The sequence below is a fragment of the Carassius auratus genome, chromosome 20 (genome assembly GCF_003368295.1).
Source record: "Carassius auratus strain Wakin chromosome 20, ASM336829v1, whole genome shotgun sequence".
Classification (NCBI taxonomy): Eukaryota; Metazoa; Chordata; class Actinopteri; order Cypriniformes; family Cyprinidae; genus Carassius; species Carassius auratus.
The window spans coordinates 20,729,102-20,748,817 of NC_039262.1; the positions used below are offsets into that span (position 1 = coordinate 20,729,102).

The 19,716-nt window shown below is 37.3% G+C and overlaps 1 protein-coding gene across 1 annotated transcript in view; it reads right to left on the reverse strand.

Annotated features, from left to right (window-relative positions):
• Positions 1 to 487: 487 nt before the first annotated feature.
• lrrc52 (leucine rich repeat containing 52) overlaps positions 488 to 19,716 on the reverse strand; it is a 31,204-nt gene continuing 11,975 nt past the window's right edge. Inside the window, exon 2 of the mRNA XM_026291423.1 lies at positions 488 to 1,453. Within this exon, the coding sequence (XP_026147208.1) occupies positions 1,122 to 1,453 (332 nt within the window). The 3' untranslated portion in view covers positions 488 to 1,121. The remainder of the gene's footprint in view (positions 1,454 to 19,716) is intronic.

Below are 19,716 nucleotides of genomic sequence, written 5' to 3' on the forward strand. Positions count from 1 at the left end.
GTATTTACTATGTTCTAAAATGCTATTTATTCCTGTGATGACAAAGCTGAATTTTCAGCAGCCATTAATCCAGTCTTCATTGTCACATGATTCTTTAGAAATCTTTTTTAATATGCTGATTTGGTGCTCAAGAAACATAAATTATAAACAATGTTAATATTAGTAGTATTATTTTCAGTGTTGAAAACCGTTTTGCTAATTAATATTCTTGTGGAAATCATAAAACATTTATTTTTATTTTAATAAATTTAATGCATCCTTGCTGAATATATTTATTAATTTTTAAAAACAAATACTGACCCAACCCAATTTTTTATTTTGATGATAAAAATGTATCTTTTTATAAATTTAAAATGTACATTATAATATTTCTTATAATTTGCCCATATAATTATTATTCATCAATATTTATATTATATTAGTCAGGGCGAAAACTACTAACCAGACAGGGCAAGCAGAAAAAAATCCTTATTGTAAAGGCCTGGAATTATTTTATTTTTTTTATCAATCCATCATTTGTGCAGTCAGTCAGTCTGTGGCCACCTTAAAAAGCTTTTTCAGCCTTGCATGGAGTTGTGCAGACAGTTTAGAAGTGTCTTCCATCTTCTATTCATTCATTTCACACTGCATGAATCTGGAGAGACTGCCTTGTATATCCTCCATTTTTATGCCTTTCTTTGACCAAGCAAGTAAATAAAAGCTGAGATAGGTTACTGGATAAGTCTTCAAGCCTCTCTACCTCTCTGTCTTTTCCCCTATTCCTTCCCGCTTGCTGTCTCTCTCTTAAGAGTGAAACACAGTGTTGTCACCCTGCCCCAATTACACTACTAACAGAGAGCATGGTGTGTGTGTGTGTGAGCATTATTTCTATGCTTTTAACCAAGACCAACCATCAGATCTGTCAGAAACAGACAAGTTCTCTGTGGCCACCTATAAGAATATAAATAAATCTAATCAGTCTGTCCTGCCCTGCCCTGCTCTTATCTTAATCTAACATTACTGTTGACACATTCTAAAAAAGTGCACTTTAAACCTCTTTATAGAAAAGAAAAACTCCTTTGCTCTGTCCGCAGCTCCCTGTCTGTTCATCAAAGATTTCTCAGCATCCCTTTGTCCTCTGGTCACACCTGCATGCCTGGTTTGCTCAGGTCCCCATTGCCATGGTTACCCCCTCCTCCACTTCCTGCCCCTCGGGTGACTGTCTCCTCCTCATCCTCGCTGTCGAGCTCCTCGCTCTTCCTCTTGCTGTAGCGCTCGTACAGAACCATGAGCACGCCCATCACCCACGCCGACACCGTCCCGGCACTGAAGATGACGAAACCGATGGCGATGAAGAACAGGTAGTCCCAGTAACCCAGTCCCTGGTGGCATTCCGATCGCAGCTGCATGCCCACCTCTGCCAGGCGCTGACCCAGCATGTCCGGCGGCCCCTGGCACACCGTCTGCCCCTCATCTAGACAGAAGTCAGAGAAGAGACAAGGATGGAGTACTTTCTTCAAAAGGGAGAGTAAACATTTTATAATGAGACAAGCATTTCTATTTCAAATATATACTGTCTTTTTTAACATTCACTTTATATTCACCAAACAATCCTGAAAAGAGAACTTCAAAAATAGGTTAACCCTTTATGTATAATGCATTATAAAGGGCAATTAAAGGGTAAAATGCATTATAATTATTAATAATCTATGCTGTAATAAATCATATCCTACAAATAATTATAACCAAATTTAAAATGCATAGTGTAAAGATAAACTTATATGTTTTATAATGCATTAACTGTAGGTATAATCTATTATTAAAATTATTCACAAGGCTGTACAGTGCATTAAAAAGCATAATTAATGCATTTAAAATGCATTATACAAGCAGTTGTCAACATTAAATGCATGAAATATTTTCGAGAATCAAATCTGCATATATTTTCTTAAAGAACATGTGACACTGAGGACTGGAGTAATGCTGCCATTCTGAAAGGAACCTTAAGAATTAGTTATGAATTAAGTTACAAATTAATACAGACATTCTCATGATTAATAATATTAGTGTTAATAATAATATGTATGAATGTACATTTTAGCAAACATACTAAAACCTGAAAAACAACGTTTACTATTAAACATGCTGAACGTGCATACGTTTTTTTTTACTAATTCTGAAACAATTATATCCTCTGTGTCACACACTCACACACACACACACACACACACAGTGTCTTGATCCCTCCAGCAGTAGTCCTGAGGAGGATACAGGTCAGTAACCATCATCCCCGTCTTTAAATCTGAGCCCAGAAGAGCATCAGCCTGTCATCTCAACATATCAGCCTGACAGAATGATCCACAAACACACACACACACACACACTGAGACTGAGGCTGAACACAGCTCAGCTTCTGTGATCCTCAGTTTTTCATTACATACAGTGGGAACTCAATAAAAAAAGTAGTTAAAGAATTCTCTTTTCTTCATTTGTCTTTTTGACATTACACTCAATATCTTTCGTCTTATTAACTAATGTCTGGCCATTTGGTGATCTGAGTTGTTAAGAGAAATGATGCCACGTCACCTTTAATCAAAAAGCACTATTTCCTTCATTACAAAGACGAGAAGAGACTGTGAGAGAGCAGGGGCGGCAATAAGTCACCTCTGGGTTTGATTGTCCTGGAAAGATTCCTGCATTCAGCAGAGATTTAATGAGCAGCTCCACCAGCCAAATGTGCTTCAGATCTCAGTGTTCAGTCATTACGAGATGACAGCACACTCCATTATTTTTTTATTTAAAATAAAGCCCGAAAATTAACTGGCGCACAGGCAAAGCAGGCAACAGTCAAGCATGATATATGTATAAAGTTTCTTTTAAATCGTGTCCTACTTAGTTCACATTTTTGAACTTGGATGACCTTTTTAACCAAGTGTTTCAAATGTCAAAACACCTATGAGGAATGTGTACATCAATAACAAGTTTTGTTTTAAAAATGTTTTGTGATTTACAGAAACTAGGAATGTCCATATGAAAAAAAAAAAAAAAAAAAGATTTCCAAAAATTAAAAAAAACTGATTAACTCTTTTTAATCACTGAAGTCTTATGGCATTTCCATGCGCTCTTGATTTACCTGATCTTTTTTTTTTCTCTTCTATTCTAGAAGAGAAAAAATCGGAATCAGAATGAGCTTTATTGCTAAGTATGTTTACACATACGAGTAATTTGTTTTAATGACAGAAGCTTCTGCAATGCAACAGAATTACAGTGACAGAACTTAAACCCAGATTAATTTTTTTTTAATAAGGAATAACAATATACATATTTACAATTGTATATGCAGGTAGAGTATATTCCAATAGACAGTTTTGTATGTGCAGGTAAATTATGTGCAAATTTGAAGTGTAGACTAAGTGTGTGTGTTAGATAAATAAGTGTATGAGTGCCGGCAGCCATATCACCCTGGAGCACAAGACCGGTTTCCCACTGATGCTAAGCAGAACTGAGCCTGGTCAGTACCTGGATGGGAGACCTCCTGAGAAAACTAGGTTGCTGCTGGAAGAGGTGCTAGTGAAGCCGGCAGGGGGTGGGTCCTAGCACCCCAGTGTAGTGATGGGGACACTATACTGTCAACAAGCACCGTCCTTCGGATGAGACGTTAAACCGAGGTCCTGACTCTCTGTGGTCATTAAAAATCCCAGGATGTCTTTCGAAAAGAGTAGAGGTGTGACCTCGACATCCTGGATAAATTCGCCCATTGGCCTCTGACCATAATGGTCTCCTAACAATCCCCATATCTGCTGATTGGTTTCATCACTCTGTCTCCTCTCCATCAGTAAGCTGGTTTGTGGTCTGTGGTGGGCGTTCTGGCGCACTATGGCTGCCGTCGCATCATCCAGGTGGATGCTGCTCACTGGTGGTGGATGAGGAGACACCCCCTGACATTGTAAAGCGCTTTGAGTGCCTAGAAAAGCGCTATATAAATGTAAGGAATTATTATTATTATATATAGTGTTGTGTGTTCCACAGTTATTGTCAAGTGTTCATGAGATGGATTGGCTGGGGGAAGAAACTGTTCCTGTTTCTGGTCGTTCTGGTGCTTAGAGCTCTGTAGCGTCGACCAGACAGCAACAGTTTGAGTGATTTTGCCAACCCTTTTGCTCACTCTGGATGAGTACAGTTCTTGGAGAGTAGAGAGGGTTGTACCAGTGATTTGTTCAGCAGTCCGGACTATCCTCTGTAGTTTTCTGAGGTCAGATTTGGTAGCTGAGCTGAACCAGACAGTTGACTAAACAGTTGAACCAGACAGTTGAAGTGCAGAGGATGGATTCAATGATGGCGGAGTAGAACTGTTTCAGCAGCCAACTATGTTCAGCAAAACATCAGAATAGTGGAAAATCTGTAATATATAGAGTGATGTGTAGTGCCGAATGTCCAGCAATTCGTCTCTGGTGAAACTGATTGCAGGGATATAACTAAAGACAAGAGAAACTAGCAATCATCATCAGCGCCATATTGGATGTATTTCTGTGTAGATTATGAAAATATTTCCCAATAGGATCAGTTTTGCAATTAGTTCCAAATTACAAAACACATTAGAATCCCTCAAACATTTCATTAGGCTTCTTTGCCCTAAGAACATATATATAAACAAAACCCAACATCTGATGTTCAATGGAGAAGCGTGGAAAAGACCACTTGGTGCTAAAGACAGGGATTACAGGTAACTAATCTTCTCCCATACAGGCAAAAATAGCAGACAGACATTATGCAAGTCATTATGATGATTAGTGTGTCCCATACTCTGTGAACTGGGCCAGGAACAACCACCTGCCCCAGCAGAGACTCTGTGACCTCTGGGCTTTATTTCCTGTTAAGTTGGTCTCAAACTACTCTCCTATGAGCCATGAGATTATATCAGGACAAACAAGGAAAATAAGAGGCGCTCTGTGCTGTTATATTACCCACATTTTCCAGATAGTAATCCGATTATTAAAAGACTAAGTCTGAACTTTCAGTGCCCTTCAAGATGCAATCAAAGTGCAAAAGGATCATTCTGAATTAATTTTACAGCTCGAATAATGCATCTTTCTACAGACGAAATAAAAAAAATATAACCTGCTATCAATCCTCTGGCCTAAGATGTTCATGGTATGTTATTTTTGTATTTTATTATTTCATACAATACCAGTTAAAAGTTAAAGGGTCAGTAAACACCACAGAAAAATAATGATAAAGCTAACTATATTTCTATCATGACAACTCTAGGAGGGTATGGCATGGTAATGTACATGACAATGTTAATGTGTTTGGTCTTGGTGGGTTAGATCTGCTGTACTGAGACTTGCTACTGCAAATAAATCCAGCTGCTGTGAGCATGTATGAAATACTACTGCTGAACACATAACACATATGAAATAACCCCGTAGCATACACAAAGCTCCCCATAGCAGATCTATACAGGTGGAGCTGGGGAAGGTGGAGGTTTTCTGAAGTGAGCTCCAACTGCTACGGCAAACACTAGCCAAGTTTTTTATGGAAATTGAACTCAGAACATTTATTTAGACCACAAATCTGAGATATATTTGGCAGCAGATTATAAATGGCTTGCAGGCAATATCATTTTCCAATTAGCTCTATAAAATAACTGTCTTCCTATAAGCACAAGACCGAAAGAGGAGCTTGTAAGTCTCTACTCTGTCACGCACATCCATGCATCGATTTAAGCATTCATAAGACTATTTGAGTTCATACTTTCAAGACATTAAATTGTATGAGCATACACACAAGCTATATTTGGCTATGTTTCAGGCACATGCACTAGGGCTGATATGGTTTGGTCTGACAGGAAGCACTGTGGTGACAGAAATTAATGTGTTTCTTAGTGTCGTCACTGTAGCTCTGCATGGATCAGAGATTAACACAGAAAGCATTTGCAAGATGCAAACAGAATGTGGCACTGAATGGACCTCGACGGCCTCAAACGTTTCTTTCACATACACATACACACTTGTCTCTCAAAGCCTTCCACAATGTACGACATAACATAACATCCCAGACTAGAGGGGTTTCTATGTGTGAGGACACATCACTCGCTCTCATTATCAAAAGTCCCACAACCATAACTCTGTCATTTATGTGTAATCTGTCCTCCTCCCTCTATGATTAGCCTCTCTTTCTCCTTCTTTTTCCCCTCTCTCCATCCATCCTTCTTTTCTTGAGGGCATATTAGTTCAAACCATAGTCTCTTGCGTCATCATCTGTGACACACACGCGTTGAAAGAGGGCAATTGCTCATAAGATTGCTCAGAACGTGTCATTACAGAGATAATCTCACTGTGCCCACCGTCAAATTACTCACAAGTCACCATTTCCCCTCACCCCAGAGGTACAGCAATTTTTCATGCTGTTTTTGATGGGACATTATTACACAGGGCCGGCTCCAGGCGTGGGCAGAGATGCGTTAGCCTAGGTTATTTTATTTGTTTTAATTTTTTCGTGCATATTTATATATCAGTAACTAATCTGAAGCCGACTGTATTTTATGAAAGTTTAAGATATAGATTGAGACTGCCCAAACAATCATAAAATAACTCCAGAAAATTGCAGCATATTGATTTTATTAGCTGGATGTTAGGCACGCTGAATTAACGTGGGGCTTCAGTGTTATCAGTTATCTGCGCTATCACCGGGAGTTTGTGAGTTATGAGGAGTTTTATACATTAATATGTATCATAGCCTACCACTGAATTTACCTGAGCAGTTTTTAATGTTCTAAAAAAAAAAAAAATTCAGTAATGTGCGTTCACTGCATGTGAACCGTTTTGAATTGAAAGTTCGGCTTTCATTTATGGTACTTCATAATTATTGTGATGACAATAGCATTTTTCTGTCTTGCGCTATTAAGATATTAGGAATACAATTAAAGGTACAATTTGTAAGATATTTGCTGTAAAATATTCAAAAACCCCTAGTCTAGTGTTATATATTTTGTCGAGCTGATTACTAACAATATCTCTAATGTTTTCAACTACTTGTAAATCATGAGAAAATTCCCATTCTAAACAGTGACACGGGGCCTGTCCAGGCAGTCGCCTGTCAATGACGTTAGTTACCCTTTGTTACCGCCTTTACTGACGTAGAAACCACATTACAACAGTGTCGTGGACAAATGCGGAAGTAGCTTCGTGACAAACTTCAACTAGAAAGAGATTCCGATTTCGCGTGTGTTTTACTCGACAGGTGAGTTTTTTTTATTTGGATCTTTACAGGAAACGTATGCTATTATAACGATCAACAAGATTAGTATTATGGGGCATACACGCCAAACGCGGGGCATCGCGTCTCTAGACCCGCGCGAGGATGTGTCTGATCCATAGTCTGATCGCGTCTTTGCATTGACTTTTTATGTAAACTATATAAAATCTGCAAAAATCGTTGAACTGATCGTCTGATTGATGGCCGTCAGTGGTTGGGTAGAAGACAACAAATCCCATCATTCCACGCTCCTTTTTAGCGTCATCAAACCACACGATTGTTATTGTTTTGGTAGTGTAGGTTCTACAACCTGCACCTTTAAAATTAAATGGGTGCATATTTTAAAATGGCTGAAAAATATTATTTGCAGTTCAGGTTGATTACAAAAAAAAATCTTATTATTTATTTATTTCCTTTACCATTACCATAGTGGTCTGGTATTAATATTTTCCTGTAATTTAATGTTCGAGATATGATTGTGGCCTTGTTTGGTATAAATAAAAAAGTTAGTCGAAAAAATCACAGCAAAAACTAAATTTAACACACTGCATTACTTAAGGGAAAAGTATGAATGCAAATGAATAATTAAAAATAACATATTAAAACAGGGGTGTCAAACTCATTTCAAATTTTGCAGTTTTTCTTTGAAATAACACAAACACAGCAGTGAGAAGTGACCACACACCTGGAGCATTGGGAAGCTATGGATCCAGCGCCCGGGGAGCAACCGGGGGTTCAGTGCCTTACTCAAGGGCACATCAGCCATGAGTATTGAGAGTGGAAGAGAGCACTGTTCATTCACATTAACAATTAGCAAAACAATCATTTCAGGGACATGTCGAATTACAGGCTAGTGTTTTTTCTTTCATGCATTATAATGAAGTCTTTTAAAAACTGCACAGCGTTTTTAGCTTTTTAAACACCATACTTCATCCTACAACAACTGTGCACACATTTCCTATCATGTATGCCTATGAAAGATGATCGAACCAATCAGAGTAGGTACTCGAGTTACTCGAGCAGCCCTGCCTCGATCTGCAGGCAGCAGCCGGGTGCGTGACTTTTTCATCACCACCTGCATGTGGTGGTTATCAGTGTATCACAAAGGTACAAAACAGATTTCAGTACTTCACAGGTTGGTATATTAACATTATATCAGTTAATGAAATTACGGTATTTAACTGTAAATTTAAAATCTAAAATGTTGTTACCGTATTTTTTACGGTAGAATTCCGGCAACCACAGCTGCCGTTTTTTTACCTAAAGTTTTATGGAATGTTTTTTACAGTGTGCGTTCCACTCTATAAATATTCTTTACACAATGAAGATTTCTAAGGGAAATTTAAAGATGATCAAACATGAACAAAGGGCATCAGCAGCATTCAGGGTTAACCTAGAAGCCTGTTCTTTAATGTCCCACCAGGTTCTTGGAGCAAAAATGTACAGGGTAGCGAAATGTTCCGGCTCTATGTGAAACCCGGGCAGAAGGGGAACTATTTAAGTGGAACACCCTGCATGGGTCTAATAGCAGCCAGATAAATCTGAACAGAGAGTGACATCCTGCCTACTCATACAGCTTCAGTCAGCTGTAGTAATTATGGTCTCAGAAAGGGGGTCACTCCCGGCAATGCCACGGGGGACAGCCCTGTCAGATATGGCTCTGTCAAATGACCTGGGCACCGCTAGAGTAAATAGAGCTGCAAATCAGAGTGTGAAAATCTTGTGATGGGACTGTCTGTCTTCATATAGCTACATACTCAAATGAACACACTAGCTCAAACATAGCTTTCTGATGCTCAAAATATGAATAACATAATACATTAATCTTAATATTTAGGTTTTTGTCCAGAAAAAGGTCACAAATTTCTCACGAAAAATATCTTATCTATCATTCATTAACATTTTTAGTTAGCACATCAACTTATATGATAAAAAATACATTTAGAAAATGTTTTCCCCCTATTGCTTTGTCTCCATTTAGTCTCATTGCTATTTAGATTTGTTTAGGGATGCATGACAGAAATTAGACAAATCACCTTTAATTTGTTTTCTTTCCTTTATTTTCTATTCACCTACTGAAACCAGTGAACGACGAGTTCCTTTTATTCAAACAGAGAATAGCTTTTATATTTTGTCAAAACTGTCAAATGTGATTTGCTGCTTGTTATTGCTAATTCGATTTTTAGTGGTATTTGCAGCAATGGACAAAGAAAAAGAGCGTTTGAATGGCAAAATATGAAGATTAGTAATCAATATATCGGTTTTGTCAACTTATAGGAGTTCGTTTTCACACTGATGGCCCACAGAGTGCCTAATGCCACATAGTAATGAAAAAAAAAAAATATGATGGGAGGAAAGATTATAATTAAATGTCTTCGTGTTCTCTCACAAAAGTTTTACATTCCCCCAAGAATTTTTGCTTTTGCTTGCAAAACCTTTCAGGAAAGTTTCCTGGGTGAGTAAGTTTTTTGAAGGAATGAAAAACTTTTGTGAGCAAGCACAAAATTTCTTATAGGAACAAAAAACTAGTCTTGGGTCCGAGTCCAAGTCCTTAACCAACTGAGTTCTTAATTTTATGTTTGTTACTTATTTTCTAAATTGTTTTATTTTCATGTTACAGGATGTGGATTGGACCATATTTGGAAAAAGTCCAAAATGACAAGAGTCCATGTCAAGTTCAAGTCCAACAAGTGCATCTGAGGTTATTTATATGTGCATTATATGTGCAGTATAATTAAATCCAAGTACCCCAACCCTACATTTGGAGTAATTTAAATCTTTTTGTGAATAATCAACATTTTTTCTGGGGGAATGCAAATGCAAAGCACTACGTTTTTTGGAGGGATGCAAAACTTTTGCAAGTGAATGCAAAGTTTCTTGGTGGGAACAAAAGACTTGTGAGCAAATGCAAAGTGCAGGGAAACAAAACCTTTGTGAGTTAATGCAATGTTTGGGGAAACTTACACACAATTCTTAGAGGAATGCAAAACATCTGCAAGTTTATCTAGGAACGCAAACTTTTTTAACGATAAAGCAAAATCATTTTGAACATAATTTTTCATCCTGTCCCAATTTTCCCATCACTATGCCCCTTTATAGCTCTGTAAAGACCATTTAGATGAAACAGACATTAACTAAAAGCTACTTCCCTGCTAAAAAATAAAAACAATAAAAAATAAAACCTGTATAAAATGGTCGGCTGGATTTAGCTGGTCATCTGGCCTGGTCATAAAAGATTTGCAGGCTGGTTTTAGAGAGGTTTTGACCAATTATTTTGCTGGTAAGTCCAGCTAAAACCAGCTATACTTCCAGCGTATACCAGCTAAGACCAGCTAAGGCAGGGTTCTGCAGGGTACGATTTAAAGTACCCTTTAACTTAACTTTTCACTTCACTAATTGGGCCGGTAGCATCTGAATAAATATAGTACTTTTTTTTTTTTTAAACATGCACGCATACAAAAATAAAAAAGTATCCTTCAGGGTACTGGAACTGTTAATTGGTATGGCCAAAAAGCATACCCTCAGCCTAATTAGATCATTAATACTTCATTATTAGCAGCAGAAGGATGTAGTGATGTTAATGTTCTAGTCAAAGCTGTCACATACCTTCACACAAACACAAACACACACACACACACACACACACACGCACACACACACACACACACACACACACACACACTGTATCAGAGCAAGATCTGCTGTATCTGTCAGCTCCTTACAGGAAACCTTCCACAGATGGCATGCTGTCTACAGGAAGCTTTCATCTTATCGTTATTTTCATTATTATTATTATTATTACCAAAACACCTGCTACTATGATAAAAGATATAAAATGGAACATCTGTTGCCATTTGCAAAAAGCTGATTAAGTGTGTCAGACAAACGCCGCTGTTATCGTGCCTTGTTTTATCATCAGCAGTTCTTTCACAGTCTAATTATTTGAGGTCTCTGGAGCCGTGATGTGTTTTTATATTGTTATCGGACATCAAGTTCTGGAAAGACGCAGGTGGCAGGTCTTGAAAGAGACTGCGTTGTTATTTCATTTTGGAGACATATGAACAGCAGGTGACTACCAGACAGAGAGAAATGATATCAATAACCATCTGTTTTAACAGAGAAGTTCATTTCAACTGTGTTTCTCAACTTTTCATCAGGGGACTTAAACAATAAAACTTGTAAAGGTCTCTCATTTGACTTTTTATACAATCAGCGAATGACAAGTTCACTTACAGGGATCGTTCATCTAGAAATGAGAAATCTGTCATCATTTGCTCGCTGTCATCTCATCACAAATCATATGATTTTCCTTACCCTATGGAACCCAAAATAAGTCATTTTGGGGTGAACTATGCCTTTAAAGACCAAACCAAACATTTCCCTATTCAGCAATAACTGAGGTGCCACAGTGCTGTTAATAGCTGTGAATTATTCAGTAAACTGTCGTGTTTTCAGTGACACTTTTGCTCAAGGTTAGTGTCGATTGCGCTGAGTGAGCAGTGTAGAGACTGTCCCGTCAACCTCAATTACAGAACACCCTGTGGCTTTACCGTTAGTCTTGCTTCGGCCGCTACAACATTTAAACAGAGCTTTGGAAAGGCAGAGATGGGCACAGAATGTATGCAGGTTATTTCTAATCTCAGTTAAGATGCATTTGCTGATTGCAGTCTGAAAGAAACTGGAAAGGAGCTAATGATAAGATAAAGGTTCATGGAGTGCTAGTTAAACTTCCAATTAGTTTCAGGACAGGACAAATTTTCATTGCCTTTGTATGATTGTCAATGGTATATAAGAGTGTGCTTTTAAATCCTTTAAAAGTCTATTATATTTATATTATTATATTAATGGAGAAACCTTCATACCATTATTAGTAGTAATAGTAGTAGAGGGGTCGTTTCTATGATGTCATTTCCTTTTCTTCCACTTGACTTTGGTTTGGCAGACAAAAACTTTTTAGATATTACGAAGCTGTGAAAAAATTATCATGCCAACCTAGGATTTCAAGAATTTCATTCTGACATTATAATATAATGATATTATATTGTATGGTATTATAATATTTATTTGATACAGAAAAATAAAAAAGCTAATCATAGAAGCTATATCATTATCAAGTCATTATTATGTGTATAAACTGCCTTTTTAAGGTGTTTTGGAATTGTTTTTAATGAATGCTTATTGGTTTTTAGTTTTTAAATACATGAATAGATTGGAAAATAAATATTGGTGGATGAATCAGCAGTGTTTTCAGATTCAGTATTAGTTCTACATTACTGCGTTTTCTAACAGCGATGTTTCTCCAAGATCTCAGAGAGACTGAAAAACACACACAGTTCAACGCATATTAAAATGTGCTTGAGGAAAAATGACATCATTCAAAGCATGATTCATGAATATCTCTGTGCTTGCCTGGCTTTCATGACTAAATCCTTGTCCCTAGAAAATCCACAGCTTTTTTCTGAGAAAGGCCTGCCCACCAATTACCAGTACAGTTCAGCTTAGACCTGAATGAATTTGTGTACTATTTCCAGTATGGTTTATCACTAGATTGTTGTTGTTGTTGTTTTTGCATGTTGTCTTTCTAGTTAAAAAGCATGGTAGGGACACCAAAATGTTCGGGACCATTATCCAACACACGGCATGAAAAAAAATAAAAATTTAAAACCTTATGGCTGTCAAATTTCAGATGCCTGTCCAATGCATCCTTTCCTGCCAAACACTTCATGAGACAGAGAGAGATAATATAACGCTTGACGGTACTGCACTCACATGCACCTGTTTGTAGCTCATGAACTGTGCTAGAATATTTGAATACCTTGAGTTTATTTCTTTCATACCAATATACTGATGAAATTTCATGGGCACACATTTTTTAAACCATTCACCTTAAAGGAACACTCCACTTTTTTTGAAAATAGGCTCATTTCCCAACTCCCCTAGAGTTAAACACTTGAGTTTTACCATTTTTGAATCCATTCAGCCGATCTCCAGGTCTGGCGGTAGCACTTTTAGCTTAGCTTAGCATAGATCATTGAATCTGATTAGACCGTTAGCATCTCGCTCAAAAATGACCAAAGAGTTTTTATATTTTTCTTAAAGACTGACGGAAAATGAAAAGTTGCGATTTTCTAGGCTGATATGGCTACGAACTATACTCTCATCTAAAAGTGCTACTGCCAGACCCGGAGATCGGCTGAATGGATTCAAAAATGGTAAAACTCAACTGTTTGCCTCTAGGGCAATTTTTTTTTTTTTTCAAAAAAAGTGGCATTCCTTTAAGTTCTTTTCATGCTTTTAAAAGATCTTTAAAAAGAAAACGATTAAACTAAAAATAGTAACTATATGATGCTCTACATTAAAATGTCATAGAAGAAAACAACTACAGTTAAACACATTAACCTGAAATGACCAGTTTCTCATTTACGTTCCATTTTCTAAGCATCCCTAGTAAAGTTCTCTAGCAATAGTGCATGGTTTAATCTAATATGGATGAGCTCAGATTTATTCAGAAGAGTGGCCTGCTATTTTTAAAGCCCAGTAATTATGTAATTGCATATGTTAATTTTTAAGAGGATGAAGTGCTGGGAGGTGGGAGACTTTTCCTCACTCTCATTCTGAATCTCAGTGAGGATGGACTTTCTGATAAGTGTGCGGAGGGAGAAGATTATTGTACAGGAATTAGCCCAGGCAGCAGCTTTATAAAGTATCTGTTGTGTTTGTGTGTGTGTGTGTGTGTGTGTGTGTGTGTGTGTGTGTGGTCTTCAGTGTCACTGGAAACTGTTGTGCTGCTTTAGTGTTTTTGGAACCTGTGATCTTTTTTTTCTTCAACTCTTTGATGAATAAAAAGTAAAAAAAAAAAAAAATGAGGATGACCAAAGAATCCTAAGAATTTTAATATGCTAAATTTGCTGCTCAAGAACCATTTCTTATCATTACCAAGCAGTTGTGCTGCTTCATATTTTTATGGAAAACATGATTCAATTTTTTTCAGGATTCTTTGGTGAATTTAAAGTACAGTAGAACAGCATTTATTACATAGAAATCTTTTGAAACATTATGAATGCCTTTACCCTCACTTTTGGTCACTTTAATGCATCCTTGCCGAAATAAAAATATGAATTTAATTTAAAAACAATTCATTTTGATCTGTTTCGTATAAGATCTGATTTACAATAATGAAGAATAAAGACAAAGTTCACATACAAAGTCACAATTCCATAAAATTGTGTTTTATGTACACAGGATGCAAAATGAACACATGCCATGTACCAAATATGAGTAAGAACTGTTGCTATTGAATAAAAAAATAAAAAAACACCGCAACAATACATATTGAAAATTGCAATACAAGACTGATATCCAATGATAATAGCACAAGCAAACTGAATCAGATGTTTATGTTTATTTGAGTAAAATGGCATTACAATTTGTTAAGCAGAATTCAGACTGCACTATAAAACTCTCCTGAAGGTCAACTACAGGTCTTAGTAAATAAAGCAACACAACAAGCCCTTGAGAACATGTATATTTTTCATTCCCACCAATGGCCTCAGCTGAGGTAGATTACGTTCAGCATCTATCCGGTGACCTTCCTCTGAGTCTGCGGAGTATGAGCTGCCACGGCGTCTGCTGAGGTCATTACCAAACACATCACACGCTGCGTCACGTCTAAAGAACCACACTTGCATCATGACAATGAGTCAACAACAGCACTCAGACACTGAGATGCATCAAGAACCATGAGGAATCGGATCTTGACTCACTGAATCGAAAATCGAATCCTGCTGTGCCTACAAATTCCCATGTGTTCAAAACAACAAATCTATTTTTGCTATCATTCGTCAAAACACCATTGACTAGCAGAGGAAATGACAGAAGGTATCTGCAAGCATCTGTTTGACATCTAGGCTTTGGAAAACCCATTCCACTTCTGCATATCTGTTATCTTATCTGCTTTTCTCTCTATTCCCTCTGACTCATGAATATTTAACTCTCTTCCTGAGACCGCCCACTTCTTCTTTGGCTCCGAGCCTATGAGCCTGGCCGGACTAGATACCCTTCAGCCAACAAGTGCTCTTCATCAGGGGAGAAGGAGCGAATAATAGGGCTAAAATCAAGGGAATGGGACGGAGTGAAAGCAATATGGTACTGCAGAGAACAACACAAGCATTCAGAAACATAAACTGCTGCTCTCTTTCCCTTCAAACAGCACTTGCTGGAAGGCATCGCTCTCACTGCTGCAGATATGAGTCTAATACTCTCTCCAGATCAGCCCCCTCAAAAAACTCACACATACACAACCGTACTTCAGATATCAGAGGACTCGTGAGGTTGAGGGCATTCAGTCAGTATGGATGGAGGTCACCAGACTAATCTATTGTCATTCTGAGTCAATCGATATGCGAATACAATGAGAGAATTAATACAGAATCAGAATACAATGTCATTATTACACAACACAGTATCTGAGTAAATAATACAATAATACAGTTACAAGCATGTTTTGTGTATCTCTTATGTTGTTATTAAAGTTCATCAGTTCACCTTCTTTTCAGACAACCAGTCATCTTATCTTGTGATTGACTCGTTTTGGGTCATTTTAAGTAAAACTTTTTGTCCAAAAAAAGTGCCCAAAAGTAAGTCTAGCTCCTCCAGATATACAATGTTTGAGATCTTTTCTAAAAATAAATTAATACTTTTATTCAGCAAGGATGGATTGAATTGATCGAAATTGACAGTAAAAATTGTACTAATTACCAAAAAAATAAAAAAATAAATGTTTACAAATCAAATAAATGTTCTCCTTTTGAACTTTCTTTTCATCAAATAATAAAGAAAAACAATTCCACCAAAAAAAAAAAAAAAAAAAAAAATATATATATATATATAATTCAACACTTATTATAATATATATATATATATATATATATATATATATATATATATATATATATATATATATATATAATTCAACAATATATAATTCAACACTTATAATAAAGAGATATTATTGAAATGCAACCTTGGTAAGTGTAAGAGACTTAAATCTTTCAGACTCAAACTTTTGTATACAAGCAAAAAAATTTAGAAAATTCTTAAACCAAACAATAATTGAACCAATAGAAAGTATAACTAAATTGAAATGTTACTTTAATAAAGTATTTAGAGCAACAAACAGCTTTTAAGTTTTATTGTTTCAAATGGTGCGTACATCTATAAAATCTCGCCATTTCTGCCTTCCTAACATTATTTCTGCTGATATCGTGAGTCACATCTACTATTGCCAAGAGCATCCTTGTAATATCGCCCTCCAGTGGACTGCCTTACCATGAAGTTTACATGCGGTGCTGCCTTGGAATTTGGACAAAACAAGGTAGTTTATAAGCAAGCACAGTTTTACAGCCTTCTGTTTGGAATAGTCTTTCCGTCTTTTCCAAGTCTTACATGGTGCGTAGGCAGGCAGCTCACTAGAGTTTGGACCAGAGCTAATATGTCTCAGAGATTAGGTGATTCGAAAGACGTCAGATTGAAATAAAGTTCTCTGGGTGAGTGTCAATCAGGAAGAATGCTGTTCTGTCAGATGGTCCTCCTGTCTCTCTCTCTCTCTCTCTCTCTCTATCTCTCTCTCCACACTGTGAAAGTGCTGACAATGAGGAGACCCATCACCTCTCCAGCAGCTGATCCAGAAACAATTGAGCCGCTGAGAAATATCATCATCTTGTGTTCAGACACAATAATTCACAATCACCTGGACTAGTTTATTAAGAGGTATCTTAGATGATGAGCCAGCAGCAATCATTCATATCCTGATGAGACCCTGGGTTATAAGTTCTGCTCCTAATAGACCGAAGCAGTGAGAGGTATACAATGAGCTGCCACAATTCAACAGTCAGAAAGTAAGGGCACACAAATTATGAATAGACAGCAAAATTACAAAAATGTTAATCACAATGAGTGTCTAGAGGATGATTAGCTTTTTGATTGTGTGGCTGTCAGTAGACCTGTGTACTGTGTAGCCACACTTTTGACTGTAAGCAAAAAGTCTGTTCCACATTGCAGCTTATTCTAGTCACAAATCACCCAGTTAGACAGCATGAGACATTCTGTTTGACATAAGGAGCTTTTACATGTCGTAGTTCTAGGAACAAGCCAGCAATTTCCCTCTCGGGACATCTTACTGGATGCATTCGCACCGGGAGCAGGAACTCGGAAGCAACCGACAGCCACAACTTTATGAACGGTGTTTATTAACAACATGGGGAAGTCGTGGCCTAATGGTTAGAGATTCGGATTCGTTCAATACCACGACTGAGGTGCACTTGAGCAAGGCACTGAACACCCAACTGCTCCGGGTGTGTGTTCACTGCTGTGTGCATGCAAATTTGAGTCAATTTCCTATGACAGCTTGAAGTGTTAATGTCAAAGCTTAAAAAAGAACAAAATGCCGTAGACAACTGGTAAATGCCGTTATCGCTGTTTTCCATGTTCGTGGTGTTAATATTTTCCACAGCTTTTTTAAAAATTGCAGTTTAGCTGGTGTTTTGTATGCATTTGGCCAATCAGCGTACACTACATCACTAGTAGTACCTATAGAACTGTTTAGAACCTACTTTGAAGTAGGAGCTAATTTATGGCACTTTTCGCAAACCGAGCCGATTCATGCCGTACCGTACCCTACTGAGCCGTGCAGAGCCGAGTCATACCATGCATGGAAAAGCACCATTAGTTCCCCCAAACTGAATTCCTAGAACCAAATACATTTGTAGCTCCTGCGGTGCAAACACGCAAAATTTTTTAACTTCCTCTAATAGTTCTAGGAACCATGAAAAGTTCCCTCCAATGTGAGAAAACATGCCTGAGGTGACAGATGATTTATCAATTTATGACAATTTTCTAAAAGCACATTCGGATTTATCCCAAACAGATGAACTTAACCCTAGCATTTTTTTATTACATTGTTTATTGAACTTATTGAGGCAGTCCAGAAATTAAATGTCCATTATGTGACGCAAAATACTTAATGCTCTATTGCATATGAAAATAACACGTTGCCTTCTCTAAACGCAATCCTAAACCTAACTGATAGTGTTAACAAAAGCAGATGTAAGATATAACACATTTGAGGAAGAAACCATAACATTTTAGCTACTGCAACTCTTTCATTTCACTACAAGTTCTTTATTGTGACTCGTGTTTCACGGGACTCGTACCCAAACATTACACATCGCAAGTGCAATGCTGTACCAGGTGTGCAACCGAGCAAGTTTACTATGAAAGAAAAAACATACATATGGAGCCAATTATGTGATGCAAATATTATCATATTAGACAGCAATTTGTCTTTTGAATATCATATTTCCAATGTTACAAAAACTGCATTCTTCCATCTTAGAAACATTGGCAAGCTACGAAACATGTTATCTGTTTCTGATGCAGAAAAGCTAGTTCATGCATTCATGACCTCAAGACTGGACTATTGTGATGCACTTCTAGGTGGTTGTCCAGCATCTTCAATAAACAAGCTACAGGTAGCCCAAAATGCAGCAGCTAGAGTCCTTACCAGGTCAAGAAAATATGATCATATTACCCCAATTTTACAGTCTCTGCACTGGCTACCTATTAAGTTCTGTATCAGTTACAAATTATCATTACTTACCTATAAGGCCCTAAATGGTTTAGCTCCTGCGTACCTAACTAGCCTTCTACCACGCTACAACCCATCACGCTCCCTAAGGTCACAAAACGCTGGACTTTTGGTCGTTCCTAGGATAGCAAAGTCCACTAAAGGAGGTAGAGCTTTCTCACATTTGGCTCCCAAACTCTGGAATAGCCTTCCTGATAATGTTCGGGGTTCAGACACACTCTCTCTGTTTAAATCTAGATTAAAAACGCATCTCTTTCGCCAAGCATTTGAATAATGTATCTCTTAAATTGTGAGTGTAGTTGCATCTGATCAAAGGTGCATTTTTATTCATTAGCTTGGGTTAAACTAATTTTAGTTTGTTGGATCAGCAGCTGCGCTAATGATGTCTCTATCTGTTTCTCTGTTTTGCCACAGGATTTACATCCCGTGGTAACTAGGATTTACACAAGCTCCAGTCTGGATCCAGAACACCTGAGAAGAGATGATGCTGACCCTCAGAGGATCTCAGATGATGCTAACCCTGAATCAACAAACAGAACTAACAATTATTGCTACATGTGTGACTGAATCATATAACAATTATTAATTAATAATATTAATAATGTTCATCGTCTAGCTGACTACGTCTTGTTTAAAAAAATCCTGTCAAACGTGCACAAACTGACAGTCACCACCATAAGCTACTACTAAATATTGTAGAAACATTATTTTCTGTAAAGTTGCTTTGTAACAATTCGTATTGTAAAAAGCGCTATACAAATAAACTTGAATTGAATTGAATTGAAAATGTCAAAAAGAATTAGTTTACAAATCATAAACTGTGGTAAAAGGTCAAA